The sequence below is a fragment of the Schistocerca piceifrons genome, chromosome X (genome assembly GCF_021461385.2).
Source record: "Schistocerca piceifrons isolate TAMUIC-IGC-003096 chromosome X, iqSchPice1.1, whole genome shotgun sequence".
Taxonomy (NCBI): Eukaryota; Metazoa; Arthropoda; class Insecta; order Orthoptera; family Acrididae; genus Schistocerca; species Schistocerca piceifrons.
In genome coordinates, this window is record NC_060149.1 from 418,314,622 (window position 1) to 418,331,617 (window position 16,996).

Consider the following 16,996-nt stretch of genomic DNA (forward strand, 5'->3'; position numbering starts at 1 on the left):
AAAGAAATATGAATGTTTTAGTTGAACCCCTTTTTTCGCTTTTGATAGATGGCGCTGTAATAGTCACAAACGTATAAGTATGTGGTATCACGTAACATTGCACCAGTGCGGACGGTATTTGCTTCGTGATGCATTACCTGTGTTAAAATGGACCATTTACCAATTGCAGAAAAGGTTGATATCATGTTGATATATGGTTATTGTGATCAAAATGCCCTACGGGTGTGTGTGCTATGTATGCTGCTCGGTATCCTGGAAGACATCATCCAGGTGTCCGGACCGTTCGCCGGATAGTTACGTTGTTTAAGAAAACAGTAAGTGTTCATCCACATGTGAAACGTCAACCACGACCTGCAACAAATGATGATGTCCAAGTAGGAGAGACGCTCAGTAGCTCGGTACGAGCTTTTGTTAAATTTTCGAGAACATACCTTCACTGAAGAGTCAAGCAGTATATTGCTCCCTCCTACGTATATCTTGCGAAGAGACCATGAGGATAAAATCAGAGAGATTAGAGCCCACACAGAAGCATACCAACAATCCTTCTTTCCACGAAAAATACGAGACGGGAATAGAAGGGAGAACCGATAGAGGTACTCAGGGTACCCTCCACCACACACCGTCAGGTGGCTTGCGGAGTATGGATGTGGATGTAGATGTAGATGTAGGTGTTTAAGCTGCTGTCGCGGTTAATCCACACATCAGTAGCAGACAAACTGCACGAGAATCGGGAATGTCAAAAACGTCGGTGTTGAGAATGCTACCTCAACATCAATTGCACCCATACCATTTTTCTATGCACCAGGAATTGCGTGGCGATGACTTTGAATGTTGTGTACAGTTCTGCCACTGGGCACAAGAGAAATTATGGGATGATGACAGATTTTTTGCACGCGTTCTATTTAGCGTCAAAGCATTATTCACCAACAGCGGTAACATAAACCGGCAAAATATGCACTATTGGGTAATGGAAAATCCACGATGGCTCCGACAAGTGGAACATCAGTGACCTTGGCGGGTTAAAGTATGGTGTGGCATTATGGGAGGAAGGATAATTGGCCCCCATTTTATCGATGTCAATCTAAATGGTGCAATGTATGCTGATTTCCTACGTAATGTTGTACCGATGTTACTACAAAATGTTTCACTGCATGACAGAATGGCGATGTACTTCCAACATGATGGATGTCCGGCACATAGCTCGCGTGCGGTTGAAGCGGTATTGAAGAGCATATTTCATGACAGGTGGATTGGTTGTCGAAGCACCATACCACGGCCTGCATGTTCACCAGATCTGACATCCCCGGATTTCTTTCTGTGAGGAAAGTTGAGTGATATTTGCTATCATGATCCACCGACAACACCTGACTACATGCGTCAGCGCATTGTCAATGCATGTGCGAACATTACGGAAGGCAAACTATTCGTCGTTGAGAGGAATGTCGTTACACGTATTGCCAAATGCATTGAGGTTGACGGACATAATTTTGAGCATTTGTTGCATTAATGTGGCATTTACAGGTAATCACGCCGTGACAGCATGCGTTCTCAGAAATGATAAGTTCACAAAGGTACATGTATCACATTGGGACAATCGAAATAAAATGTTCAAACATACCTACGTTCTGTATTTTAATTTAAAAACCTACCTGTTACCAACTGTATGTCTAAAATTGTGCACCATGTGTTTGTGACTATTACAGCGCCACTGTAACTGGGTGCTCTCTTTTGATGCTAGTCAATTGTCAGGATGAGCATTACTGCAAAGGGCGTTTGATTCTAAAGCATTATGACAGGGTGAAAAACACTAAATAAATTACTTTTTCTCTCTGAACAACATGTGGGCAGGGTGGGTTCTTCCTTGGCTCGAGTATGAGGTAGAATGAAATAGCATTGATACATAAGATAACTTTTATTGAAAGTTTTGTACAATGGTTTCCTTACTGGATTGTTCTGGCTGGGAGAGCGGCAGCTGTGTCGTCTGTGAAGCCTCCAGCTGCGTGGGCGGCGGCGTCTGATTACACTTGGTGGTGTATATCTCATGTCGCTGTTTTCCCCAGTTGACTGGAGACGTGCATCTTGAGATGGCCCATTTAATTACTGAGAACGAATCGTGAATCGGATGGTGATACCTCAGATGTGGCGTCCCAGTGTTTCTCTTCTCTATGGGCCGCGTGTGTCAGTGTTGTGCGTCAGCCAGTGGAGCGGCGTGGTGGGGGAAGGCCAGTGTCCCGGACTTGAACAACAGACTCCAGCTTGCCAGTCTTCGGCTATCAGATCTTCTTCCCAGCTCACAGGTGACTGCTGATGGGAGGCCGTCTCCTTCCCATCCTCACGAGTCACCTGGGTGCGTAAAAATCAGTCTTCAAATATCTTCTAGTTTCTGTCTTCTGGTGGTGAGGCTGCTGCTTGCTATTCCATTATAGCGGCGGACTTGGTGCTTCTGTGTACGATGTAGTCTCTTCCTGCATGACGGTCTTCAACACCGACTGAACTGTACTGGAACTGAAAACTACTGTCAGGCCCACTGCGTCTCGCGTATTTATTTACTTCAGCTCACTGGAGGTGAACGACTTCACGGTCATTTCCTCTTCTGTCACATTGACAAGCTTCTCGAAGAATCTTCGTAACATCGGTCATTGGCTCTTGGAATGTAGGCGAGGGCCTTTGATCACATGTGACAATTGAGAAACACGTGAGCTGGTCATTGCCTCTTCTGTCACGTTGAAAAGCTTCTCGAAGAATCTTCGTAACATCGGTCATTGGCCCTTGGAATGTAGGCAAGTGCCTTTGATCACATGTGACAATTGTGAAACATAAGAGCTGGTCGGGCGATGCCCTGTCGGCTGAATCGACAGCTTCCGCTTATGTGGGGAGGTCGATGGCTTCTCCTGAACGTGCTGACTTGCAAGCGGTCATTGCCTCATCTGCTCTGCCCACTGTTTGCCAGTGTGTAACTCTTCTAAGTTTTTCATTTATTTTCTAATTTCTACTTCACTTCACATTGATTTCACTAATTTATTTACCTATCTTGAAGTACCACTCAACATTCCTCCACTCTTCGGAGAAATTCGCCCTCAAATTTACCACTCAATATTCCTCCACTCTTCACATGGCAAAAGCACTAACACAAGTAATGAAAACTCTCGATTTAGACAATTACACACGCTTTACATTAAGTATGTTGAAAATACTTTATCACTTTACTAAAGCACTGTACGCTCATGAATCACATAGTTCACACATAAATTTTTATAATAAGTGTAAAAAATCTTGATGACAATGAATAAACAAAAATAGATTTTTCACTTAGAAAATTACATAGCGACATCTGTTTAATCTACCCTATGTTAATGCAAGAATATCTGTTCTACAGTATTGTTTATTTTAACATGAGACTGTTTAATAAAGACTGAAGTACAATAAACAAAATTAATACACTAATGCTCACAAATAACCACTGAAGTACACCAGTTAAGAGTGTGGTATCCAATTAACAGGGATTTGATGAAGTGGTATATTATTATTTGGCTTATTTTTTCATCTTAAATAAAACAAAACTGTACAAAGCAGAGACACCAACACAAAGGTTCCAGACATACCCGTTCCTAGCATTATAATTTTAGTTTTGTGTTCACTTTTTAACTTTAAGACATGTTGCATCATAACATTGGCATCAATTTTGCCTTGCTGTGAGTTTATGAACATCTCTAATGACTTCAGAAGGGAATTGTCACGGGAGTCATTGAGGCAGGTTAGGTTTTAAAAAATTAGAGGAAAGAAAAGAAGGAATACATTGTTAACTACAAGATCTACATGTTTCTATGTTCAACTTTTTTTTCTTAAAAAATAAACCATTATCATTTAGTAATTATTTACATTTGTATACTATCCACAGTCTACTATGATTCAACTAGGACATTTGCACCCTTGGTCGAAGACTGTATGGTGCCATGCCTGTATGTTGTGCTGGCGTGGCCACTCTTTTTCCTTTTCGGGCACTTCCTTCACCCTTCGGAAAAGCAGACACTATTGTTGAAGGAATTACATCTGGAGCGCCCTTAAAAGGTTTTAAATGATTTGCATGGACAATAGTAGTTCGGGTGGGCAGTTGCAGTTTAACGTTGACTGGTGACGTGATCTCAATAATTTGATAAGGGCCTCTGTAATTTATCACTAATTTCTTCATTTTTCCTTTTGCAATGTATGGGGTTGACAGCATCACCCACTGACTGATTTTGTGATTTGGATATTTAGCTTGGGCATTACCTAATCTTTCCTGTCGTTCCAAAGCCTTTGTATTAGACTTTTGAACCTTTTTCCATACACCCTTCATCATTCGACAAAAATCTTTTACTGTTTCTCCAACATTTCCGTTTTTCTGCCTGATTACATCAAAAGGGGACGGCATTTTTCTCCCATAGACCACTTCATAAGGTGACATGCCAGTTGCTTCATGTGTTTTGGCGTAAATACGTATCCCAATTAGAATGTTGTTCGTTAATATAATAACTAAGCATCTTGCCAATTGTCCGATTAACTCTTTCTGAGCGTCTGTTACACCGAGGGTGTAACGGAGTTGTGTGTAATTGACGTATTTTTAGTAAGTGGCATAGCTGTTTCATTAATTCAGACATAAAATTAGATCCCTGATCTGTGATAATAGCTTCAGGTACACCAAATTTAAGTATCCAGTTGTTAACTAAAGCCTGGGCAGCTGTATTTGCTTGCTGATCTGGGAGACTCACCATAGCTAGCTACATAGCGTGAAAAGTGATCTATAATCGTAAGAACATACTTATTACCAGCAGGTGCTTTATGAAATGGTCTGTAAATATCTACTCCGCAGATTTGAAATGAGCATGAAACCTCAGGGAGTCTCTGTAAGGGTATTTTTAAACGAGAAAGTTCATCTCATTGTGCACACACAATGCAATTACGAACGTACTACGCAACATCCTGCTTTCTGGTTTGCCACCAAAATCGCTCTGCTACGCGTCTTTCGGTTGTCCGCTGTCCACCATGTCCTGCAAGGATATGATCGTGGGCCTCTGCCATTATCTCTTGTCTAAGGTCCAAGTTTTGTTTTACGGCATAATACACCATCTTCAAAGGAAAATTGTTTTTGAGTTGTGTATTTTTTGCATTTTGTATCCTCATCTTGTGCCTTTCTCCAGTCCTCAGTATCTCGCCTGTTGCTTCCAAAAGTGCTATTTTCCGACTTAGGCAATCTGCATTCGTGTGTTTTTTGCCTGGTTTATGGATAACTTCGAAATCCATTTAAGAAAGACATAGGGTCCAATGGGTGAGACGGCTAGATGGATCCTTTAACCCAAGCATCCATTTTAAAGCTGCGTGATCCGTAATAACCTTGAATTTCCTACCATACAAGTAGCATTTAAAGTATTTGATGCCATTAATAACAGTTAACAATTTTTTCTCCGTTGTGGAATAATTTCTTTCTGCCATTGTTAGTTGTCTCGAAGCATAGGCTATGGGGTGTTCCGCGGCAGTAATATTCTGACTCAAAACAACTCCTACTGAATGACCACTTATGTCACAGGATAAAATAAATACTTTATTATAATCTGGGTAGCCTAATACTGGACTGTGTGTTAACTCATCTTTAAGGGTTTGAAATGCTGATTCACAATCTTCAGACCAATGAAATTTTGCACCCTTTTTCAATAGTGGGTTTAAGGGTTGGGCAATTTCAGCAAAATTTTGAACATATTTTCGGTAATATGATGCGAGACCAATGAAACTTTGTACTTCCTTAACGCATTGTGGTGTTGGGAAGTCCTTAACTGCCGAAATTAATCGAGGATCTGTTTTAATTCCTCTTTCACTAATGACATGCCCTAGGTATGTAACCTCTGTCAATGCAAGACTATATTTTTCCATGTTTAATGTTAATTTAGCTTTTCTAAGTCTCTGAAAAACATTACGCAGACGCACAACATGTTCAGTAATGTCTTTGGAGAATACAATAATATCGTCTAGATATACACAACATTGCTGAGTTCTGAGTCCTCGCAATACTGCATCGAGTAGTCTTTGAAAAGTTGCTGGGGCGTTTTTCAAACCGAAAGGCATTCTTTTATATTGCCAGTGGCCTCCAGGGGTAGAAAATGCTGTTTTATGCCTATCTCCAGGTGCAACTTCCAATTGATGATATTCGCTACGTAAATCGATTGTTGAAAAGTATTTACTGTTACCCAAACTGTCAATGATATCTGTAATGTTTGGAAGAGGATAAACATCTGAGATAGTTTGTTTGTTAAGGTGTCTGTAGTCACAACAAAATCTATATCGTTTCGTACCATCGGGAGACTTCTTTGGAATAACTACAATATTTGAATTATAAGGCGAATCAGAATATTCTATAATTCCATCTTTAGGTGCTGTTCTAAAAATTCATCCAGTACTGGCTGCAAGTGATGCGGAACTCTATAAGGCTTCCTATAAACTGGGGGGCTATTTCCTGTTGGGATCCTATGCTGAGTGATATCTGTTTCTGGCAGTAGACCTTCTGCATTAAATAAATCTTGGAACTCAACTAAAACTGCTTCTATCGTGTCTCTATCATTTTCTTTCAAATGCTCAATCTTCTGGCATAATGCGGTTTTATAGGCGTCTGGTTTCTGACAATCAGTAATATCTGACCAAATGAAATCTTCTTCTTCAAAAGTACTGACTGTAGCTACTAATATTCCCTTATGCAACTCTTTGTCCTCCACTCCGAAATTGTCAATATGTACCGGTACTTTTCTTTCTCCCTCAACGTCTTGAACCCATACAACACTTCTACGTACAAAACAATGTGATACATCTAATTTCTCATTTTCCTCTAATGACTCTATTAGACACACTGTATCTGTAGGTACCTCGGGGTCAACGGTCATCCAGAAAAGTTTTCCTGAGCCAAATGGTATCTTATCCCGCGAATCAATCTTCAAGGACGTTGCACGCAGTGTAGTTGATTTCGCCTTCCGGTTGGGGAAATCTTGCGGCAGCAGGCCCTTTGCAGCAGTGTCACCTAGCTAAAACACTATTCCGCTAAGTTCTACAGTTTGCTGTCTGAGGTCGATTTTAGCGTGATGTTTATTCAGGAAATCCAGCTCTAAGACCACTTCTACATCTTCTTGAAATTGTACACCGTGAATGTAGAAAATCAATGATGTACATCCTAATGACTTCACTGTATCTCCTCCTACCCCACTCAATCTGTACCTTGGAGGGTCATATTTCTTTTCTCCAATGCATTCATTACTCACTATTGATACGTCTGCACCTGTATCCACCAGTATCATTGCCTCTTTATCCTGTATGGTAGCAGATAACCAGCATTCCACCTTCACATTCGCCTTAATGGCATGAAATTTTATTGGGAACGCCTGGCAGCAGCTCCAACATTCCCGTTTGAGTTTAACTGATTTCTATTTCCAAAAACTTTCGTAGACCTGCATTCCTTGAATGTGTGACCTATTCTTTGACAATTAGTGCATTGAGGTTGTCTGCAGTTTTTTGCTATATGTCCCTGTCGATCACACCTAAAACATCGTACTCCTGCTGAAAATACATTTCGCTTCTATTTGTATCTGGTGGCAATGTCTATTTCTTCGAAAGCCGTCGCCACAGATACAGCTTCCGCTAAATTTTTAGGAAACTCTGCCCTGACACGACGGGACGTTTCAGGAGGTAACCCACATAAAAATGTATCCAGAGCTCTAGCTTCTGCCTCTTGTAAAATAACTTTATTTGCTTCATCACTAGTTGTCAACTGATAGGTGTTAATATTAACTTTTCTAATCCTATTTACAAAGCTTTCTAATGACTCATTTTGCCTCTGAGTGATAGTCTTTAATTTTTCTCTATAAAATCTACAGCTGTTCTGTTCTTGAAAATGTTTAAGTAATCCTTTCTTCAATTCCTCAAATGTTGGAGCATTCCGTAATTCTTCATATAATACCTGTGTTTTAGCCTCTCCTATCAATCTTAACTTTGTCATTTGTAAGAGCTGTTCATCTGACCATGATCCTAACTTTGCAGCTGCTACTAAATCATCAAAAAAGGCTGTTATGTCCTCGCCAGGTTTACCTCAAAAAGGAGTTACCAAGGCTGCTGCTGAGGAATCTAGGGTGAGAGGGATTGAACCGGTTTGCCTAACCCCACACAACTGTTTAAATAATGCATTATTATCATTTTTAAGCTGTGCTATTTGATTAACTCTGAATAGCTTCCTCAGTAGAAACTGCTTGTGGTGCTGACTCTGACTTCGTACGATTTCATGTCATCATTTTACAAACTATTAGTTACACAATATTACTACACTGAATTAAAAAGATGTTTAAATATTTTCGGCAAACTCTTAAAATTATGAGAGAAAATACACTTCTAAATAAATAAAGAAAATATTACGAATGCTATGCAATCCTCTATCCTTTCACACATTAAACAATACTAACTGTGGACTTTCAGGGACTGTCATTCACACCGCATATTGAGCCAAGGGTTTTTTCTCTGACACCAAATGTAACTGGGTGCTCTCTTTTGAGGCTATTCAGTTGTCAGGATGAGCATTACTGCAAAGGGCATTTGATTCTAAAGCATTATGACAGGGTGAAAAACACTAAATAAATTACTTTTTCTCTGAACAACATGTGGGCAGGGTGGGTTCTTCCTTGGCTTGGGTATGAGGTAGAAAGAAACAGCATTCTTACATAAGATAACTTTTATTGAAAGTTTTGTACTACAGTTTCCTTACTGGATTGTTCTGGCTGGGAGAGCAGCAGCTGTGTCGTCTGTGAAGCCTTCTGCTGTGTGGGCGGTGGCATCTGATTACGCCTGGCGGTGTATATCTCGTGTTGCTGTTTCGCACAGTTGACTGGAGCCGCGCATCTTGAGATGGCACGTTTAATTATTGAGAACGAAGTCGTGAATCGGATGGTGATACCTTGGATGTGGCATCCCAGTGTTTCTCTTCTCTATGGGCCGCATTTGTCAGTGTTGTGCGTCGGCCAGTGGAGCAGCATGGCGGGGGAAGGCCGTCTCCTTCCCATCCTCACAAGTTGCCCGGGTGCGTAAAAATCAGTCTTCAAATACCTTCTAGCTTCTGTCTTCTGGCAGTGAGGCTGCTGCTTGCTATTCCATTACAGCAACGGACTTGGTGCTTCTGTGTACGATGTATCTCCTCCTGCATGACGGTCTTCAGCACCGACTGAATTGTACTGGAACTGAAAACTACTGTCGGGCCCACTGCATCTCGCATATTTATTTACTTCAGTTCACTGGAAGTGAACGACTTCATGGTCATTTCCTCTTCTGTCACGTTGAAAAGCTTCTCGAAGAATCTTCTTAACGTCGGTCATTGGCTCTTGGAATGTAGGTGAGTGCCTTTGATCACATGTGACAATTGAGAAACACGTGAGCTGGTTGGGCAATGCCCTGATGGCTGAATCGACAGCTTCTGCTTATGTGGGGAGGGCGATGGCTTCTCCTGAACGTGTTGACGTGCAAGCGGTCATTGCCTCTTCTGCTCTGCCCACTGTTTGCCAGTGTGTAACTCTTCTAAGTTTTCCATTTATTTTCTAATTTCTACTTCACTTCACATTGATTTCACTAATTTATTTACCTATCTTAAGTACCACTCAACATTCCACCACTCTTCGGAGAAATTCGCCCTCGAATTTACCACTTAACACCATCAATCACAAAGCGAAAAAGGGGTCCAACTAAAACATTCATATTTCTTTACATACTTCACGAATATGTAATAAAAAATGGGGGTTCCTATTTAAAAAACAGTTGATATCCATTTGACCTATGGCAGTGCCATCTAGCGGGCCAACTATAGCGCGATCTGGTTTCCCCCTTCAATCTAGACAAGTTTCGTTCTTTGTAGTTTTTTCGTTTGACGCTTATTTCGTGAGATACTTGGCCCGATCATGATCAATGGACCACCCTGTATATATAAAAATATATGTCTTTTATTTCTGTATGTGCCTTGCCCCAAATCAAAATGTACCTGTTTTGTACATCAAAATGTGTATATGGTTTACAAAATTGAGAGGAAGTAAAGAGCAAAAATAATTACAATAATGATGATAATAATAATAATAATAATAATAATAATTGTTATTATCACATTATAAACATGACCAGTTTGGAAGGGGATCTACAGCTATGCTCTGGCTGAAGTACCAGGATACACATAGCAAGCGATTAAGTCACCAGATCCAGTGTATTACATATCCAAAAACCTTTGAAGTTAATGCTATGTTCAGCCTTGAATTATGGACAACAAAGAAGCAATTTCTGTAGTATGGTATATAATGTCTTGTGTTCCATGCTGAACCCTGCAGCACACACAAACTGTACTTTCTACTGCCTGTCTGTGACTTCATCCTTCCCTCTGATTTTGAAACTCAAATATTTTGTTCTTCTTACTACTACTGGTGAAAAATTTTCAGATTAATTATATGATGGTACAGTTGTGTTACTAGTTTCACTTACTCTGTACATTATCCAGAAGCTCTTTAATGTAGAACTGGCTAAAATTATGGTCAAAGTCTGTAACTGTTATTTCACACTTCAATAACTTGAATATTTCATTACCCATCCGAATGTAAAAGTCAGAAGCACTTTTTTCATGTTTTGCATTACCAGATTCTGTGACCTGTTATGTATACCACAAATAAACCTAATGTGTGACCCTTTCTTGAAATATAACACACCACAATGTGAATATTTCTTTTATGTTCATAGCACGTAATTTTACATACGTAAGCAATGTCAACAATATGTAATTACATTGTTATTGGTGTACACAGTGAAGTTTTTCACACCATTGTGCAGCTATTTAATTCATGTAGTTCTGTAATAATTCACTCCATAGTTCAGTAGTATTTATATGCAATTTAATTCTACATTTATTGCTATGACAGAATTGTTCCATACATTATAATTAATTTTAATTTCAAGATATAGTTTCAGTTAAGTATGAGGCACTTTTTAAGTTGCCTTTTAAACGTATCTCCAGTGAAACTCTAATAATCATTTGCAAGTGGTCCCTTTGAAATCAGAGGTTTTTGTTGTTAAAGTTAATCTTCTGTTGACCATATGAAAATCTGTTTTATGCCTCATATCATGATTGTGAAATTGCATGTTCCTATTTGTGGTCTTGGTGCCTACTTTCACTAGCATAATAGCTTGTACCATATACACGGCATAAACTGTGAGACGTTAATAGTGGTAAATTGTCTTTTACAAGATATTCATGGTCCCACTTTCACTATGAAAAGCTATCTGCTTTCCAGTCAAATGACATTGTTAAAAACCGTGACATTTTGAAAAATGTCACACTCGTCATCTTCTGGTGGAGTGATGTTAGTTTGGCAGTTCCTTTCGTGTAGGACTATTCCATAAGAGAAGGAAGTATATATTAATCCAAAATACAAAGTCCTTAGGGTTTCAGAATTAAGATTTGGTGATAATCTTGTTAACATATATATAGGTTAGGCTTTTTTCCCTCAGGTATGATCAAAATGATTCCATGAAAGCCTGCCATCTATGAATTAACTCAAAAACTTACAATCCAAACAGTTCTTTGACAAAATTTCATCATTGATAGTATTTTGCCTATGTGGACAATTTGGTTTAAAGTGAATAATATTTGTATTTAGTATGTTAACTTTTGATTATCGCTCTCAAAAAGAGCTCCTGCCTTTTAAATGACATTTTCAACCACTTTGCTAAGGTAAATTCACTGTCTACCCAGCCAACTCCATATGTGTCATTGGCATTCACAGATGCTTATAATCTAGAGCACCTGGAAAATAATTTATGTTATGTGTGAGCAGGAATCAGTGGCTCTAAAATAGGGCCTACTGGGCACCATAGTTTATATTTCTTGTTCTTGATTTTCTCCTTTCTAATAGTTTTCCATTCTCATAAATCATTCCCATACACTGTATGCTGCCTTTTATCTGTGTTTCTTTAGTAATTGCATCAGTTTACCAGAGACACTATTCATCACAATTTTTTTTTTATAAGAGTGCATTATAACGTACTCTGTCAAAAGCTTTAGAGAAGTCAAAGAATACATGTGCTGTTTGGGACTTTTCAAGTAGGTAATGAACAAACTGCACTGCTGCTGATATGGTACTCAAATGAATTCTGGGGCTACGGTGGAAATCGCCTAAAATGTCTACCGTGTTGTAATGTTTGAAGATGCTTTTTAACGTTAGTTTCTCAATAAGTTTGCTGAATGCTGAGGTTAAGGCAATAGTTCAGTAGTTTTGAACATGCTTTTCATCCCCCTTTTCGTGCAATTTTCTCTAATGATCTTATTGTCAGTGGGATGTTAAACCATAATCTTCCTTTTTGTGTGCAAGGGTTTGACAACAGCCAGTTTTAATTTGTCTGTGAATGTACCTTCTTCAAGAACATTGTTTATTACATGAACTAATGGTTTCAGCAATGTTTACATGAGTGTGCTGACATTTTTGTTTCTGAAGATATCAATGAGCCAGAGAATGTTATCAGTGTCTGCTGCAGTTCTGTTTGCTATACATTCTGTTTCATGTGGAAATCACTTTCAACTATATCAATAAAGTACTCGTGAAAAATATTGCAAACTAGAAAGGGATAAGATATTACATCATTATTCACGGTTAACTCTGCATTATTAATTTTACTTCCTGTTCAGTTATTTCTGATCTGTTGGCTTATACTTTCTTATTTTAATCATCTGCCTTCTTTGCATAGTTGATACTAGCACTGCTTATAGAGTTCTTTATTTAACTTGGAGGTAGTCAGCCTGTGCAAGATACAAATGTTTTCCTTTTTTCAGCCCTTTTGTTTTAACATCTAAAGGCATAGGTTTTCTTTTTAAGGATGGATTTGTTTGGCCAGAACTTCTAAGAACATGTTCCACTTGTTGTTGATCCCAAGTTACTGTAGTAATTCAGATGGGTACAAGGCCAAATAAATCTTTAGCCCCATGATGTGGGATAAAATCTTAGAATGTTCGTGTTCAGATCTCAGAGTTTGACAATATTTAAACTTGTGCAAACCTAACATTAATTTACTCAAAATTCAATCAAGGGATTTCAGGATAGTATCAAAATCTACAGAGAGGGATCAATATATACTTACCAGCAAGAAAGAAACAGACTGAAATACGAATTTGAGCATTACTGTTTCAAACTCTTGGTCAACACAGCACTTATTCTCCCACAACACTTTTTCTCAGATAATTACAAGCTTACTATTTCCTAAAGTAAATGGTATGCCACATATAATGTGTGCTCTAATGTCAAATGTTGCTAGGTTATAGTCTTGTAATTTGAAATATGAATGTTATCTACAGATTTCTGTGGTACCATTCCTGTAATAAATTATTCACAAGCATCTGTTTTGTTACTGAAGTCCTCTAGATCATAATTCAAAAATGGTAGCTTATTATTGTATGAATTTGTGTCAATCTGGGGCATTATAAATGACATGCACTGGCATTATCTAGTGTAGAGCTGGAGGTGATTTCATTTGTCCCAAAAAAGGTCACTCATGTTCAGCAGATGCATTGCTTCCCTTGTATGGCATTTCATGATTAATTTTCCCAGGTAATTGTAATGTTTTTCCTTGAGAGAAATGACCTTTATAGCATTAGAGTGCACCCCAACATATTGCTTACTATTTTAAGAATTCCTGTTATTCCGAAGTCCTTCCCTAAGCTATTGAGATGGAGACCATAAGTTGTGTGAAACCTACTTCTCATACTGTGTATGTTCACAAATGTCACATTTTAAAATTTGCTGCACTTATTTTGTATCTCTTTATTAGCACTTTTTACTTTTTATTTGTACACACCCATTCTGGCAATTCATGACACTGTGCAAGAGAAAAGATGATAATACTGCTGCTTCTCAGCTTGTGCAGTTACTTATACTATATTAAAAATGACGTTATTCTTTTTTACCTTATTACATATCACTTCTTATAAAGTAAATTGAATAACTGTCTTGGAGGTTCATTATCTCACTGCAGGAACTGAGTTAACCACATTATGCAGATAACACATTTTGTATCAAAGTACTGGTACACAAATCCTTAAGCCATTTGCATATGTCCTATCAACAGCTGTAACAGGACAAAACATCTTATGGGTCAGTTCGAAAGGTAGAGGAACACAGCACAGGGTTGTGGAAACTTATCACTAAGTAATTTGCTGTATTAACAATAGTGATGGTGTAAGTACTATGTCACATTGGTATTTTTTTATTTGATTTCATTTTATTTTTCTTGTCATTTGGTGTACACACCATGAAGGCAGAACCTTATTATGTAGGTAGTGCATCTGTTGATTTTTAAAAAAGAGTTGTATAAGGACAAACAGAGCATACAACTGCTGATAATGTGTCATGGGAGCTTCTGATGCCTGTCCTATGGAGCTTATGGGGGCAGTTATCATGAGGGAAATGCATATTTATGACATTTTAATGCTGTGAACAATGTAGTAATTTATTGCTGTGGATGAATAAGAAACTCTGAATTTACTCTGCCTGACAAAAAAGTGAAGCACCGAGAAGTGTATAACTGTGATTCATGTTTAGTGTTGTTACCTGGCCTGGTAGGGTATATAAGGAACATGAATGATGTCAGATGTTGATTGATCACTGTGAAGGACACAGAGATGCTGCGTACTCAAGTGAGACTGCATTATCAGCATCTGACAGGTGGAAAGTGATTTCATTGGGGGTCTTCATTTGATCAGCTGGTCGAATCATGCGATATGCAGATTTTTTTAGGAATTTGGATGTGACAGTGGCCCGATGTTGGAGAGCATGGGAATGTGGAGGCAAGGTTCTAGTTGACCACATCTGATGACCACAAGGGAGGATCACCATATTGTGCACCAATCACATTATAACCCCTTTTCATCTGCACCTGCCCCCTTTTCATCTGCACCTGCCCCCTTTTCATCTGCACCTGCCACCTGAGAACACATAATGGACTCCCGCAACATTTTGTGTCATCAGACAACGTTAATTGGAGGCTAGGGCAGCTGGACTAGGAAATTACCATCCTATGCATTGGGTGCCGTTCACACCACAACACAATGGCTGCATTTGGAGTGGTGCCATGAGTTGGAAGCAGACTGCTAATGAATGGTATTGCATTGTGTTCAGTGATAAGCCAAGGCTCTGCAGTACCCTGTATTACCATTGTCAGTGAGTATGATGGTGACTTGGGGAGAGGTCCCAGTCTTCCAATGACTGGGAGAGGCACAGCAACGTTATTCCTGGTGCCTTGGTGTGGGCAACCATTTGTTATTACTTCCAATCATGGCTGTCAGTGATTAAAGGAACTCTAACAGACATCCTGCATCCTCGCATTTTAGCTCTCATGCAACTGTATCATAGTGCCATTTCAATGGGGCAGTGTTTGTCCACAAATGGTATGTATCTGTACACACTGTCTGCATTATGTTGAAGTACTTCTGTGGCCAGCAAGATCCCCGTATCTCTCCCCAATAGAACATATTCTAAGCTCAAACATAATGAGGTATCTCCAATGGAATGATCTCCTCCCTGCCAGTCAACATGGATTCTGAAAACAATGATCATGAGAAACCAAACTTCCACTGTCACATTTGACATACTGAAAGCCATGGATCAAGGCAGTCGGGTAGATGCAGTCTTCCTGGATTTCCAAAAGGTTTTGACTCAGTACCACAACTGCACTTATTATCAAAAGTACAGCCATATGGGGTATCATGTGAAATTTGTGCCCGGATTGGTAACTTTTTTGGTAGGGAGGACATAGCATGTTATCTTGGATGGAGAGTCATCCATGGGAGAGTGTCACAAAGATGCTAAAAGATTTGCACTATCCAGTAAAAATGTACTTAGAAAGTTTCTGGAACAACTTTAAGTGATGAACCTAGAAATATATTACAAGGTCTACGTATCACTCCCATAGGGATCGCAAAAAAACAATCTTAGACTAATTAGAGCACACAAAGAGGTATTTGAGCAATCATTCTTCCTATGATCCATATGTGAATGGAATGGCAGAAGGCCCTAATAACTGGTACAATGGAACATATCCTCTGCCATGCACTTCACAATGGTTTGCAGAGTATAGGTGTAGATGTAGACCAGGTCAGTCAACTCCATCCCAACACTAGTATCTGGGATATCGAGCACCAGCTACAACAGTTCTGGGCCAGCTTGCCTCGCTAGAAGATACAACAGGTTTATGATACCCTTCCCAACTGAATCGGTGCATGGATCCAGGTCAGAGAGGGTAGAACATGATATTGATAAGTGAGCTCTTACTGCCAAGTTCTTTGTAAATTATACTTTATTTTGTAATCACCGAAATAATGTCACATACCCTCACAACCCATGAAATTTCATTTTATTTCCTTCTCACCTTCTAGGTGCTCACTTTTTTTTTGTCAGGAGTGTATTTTGAAACATTTCTTTATTTGTTGAGCAGATGTAGATGTAGGAAATCAGTGATTAATATTGATATGATTACTTAATAACCAAGCTAAATTTGACCCTTCAGGTAGACTTCTTAGTATCTATCATCTGCTAAGCTGCAAAAGACTGTAAAATTTAGAAAGCTTAATATGTTTACCCATAAGATAGATAACTAACATATTAGATGGTGCATTGTAAAAAAATGTTATTTCTTTTACAGTGTTTGTCCTGGAGTTGGTACTTATCCAATGATATGCAATTTTTTATAATTGCAAGTTTCCTTCTCATTCTCTCTAGCAGGTATGTACAGGCAAAGCATAAAAAGTAGGATTCGTCTAAAATCAAGTACACATGTGTGCACATTTTAGCATTTTATGTCTTTGTATTCAAGAGGTTTTGCTGTACAATTCCACATTATTCTCATGACAATTACGAGGTGCACCCTGTGCAAAGCACCCATTTCCATCATGTGGATTGCTCGGGTATCTGCTTTTGAGGACCAT

The 16,996-nt window shown here is 39.0% G+C and overlaps 1 protein-coding gene across 1 annotated transcript in view; it reads left to right on the plus strand.

Annotated features, from left to right (window-relative positions):
- LOC124722392 (nose resistant to fluoxetine protein 6-like) overlaps positions 1-16,996 on the plus strand; it is a 324,526-nt gene that overhangs the window by 286,174 nt on the left and 21,356 nt on the right. Inside the window, exon 10 of the mRNA XM_047247563.1 lies at positions 16,714-16,793. Within this exon, the coding sequence (XP_047103519.1) occupies positions 16,714-16,793 (80 nt within the window). The remainder of the gene's footprint in view (positions 1-16,713; positions 16,794-16,996) is intronic.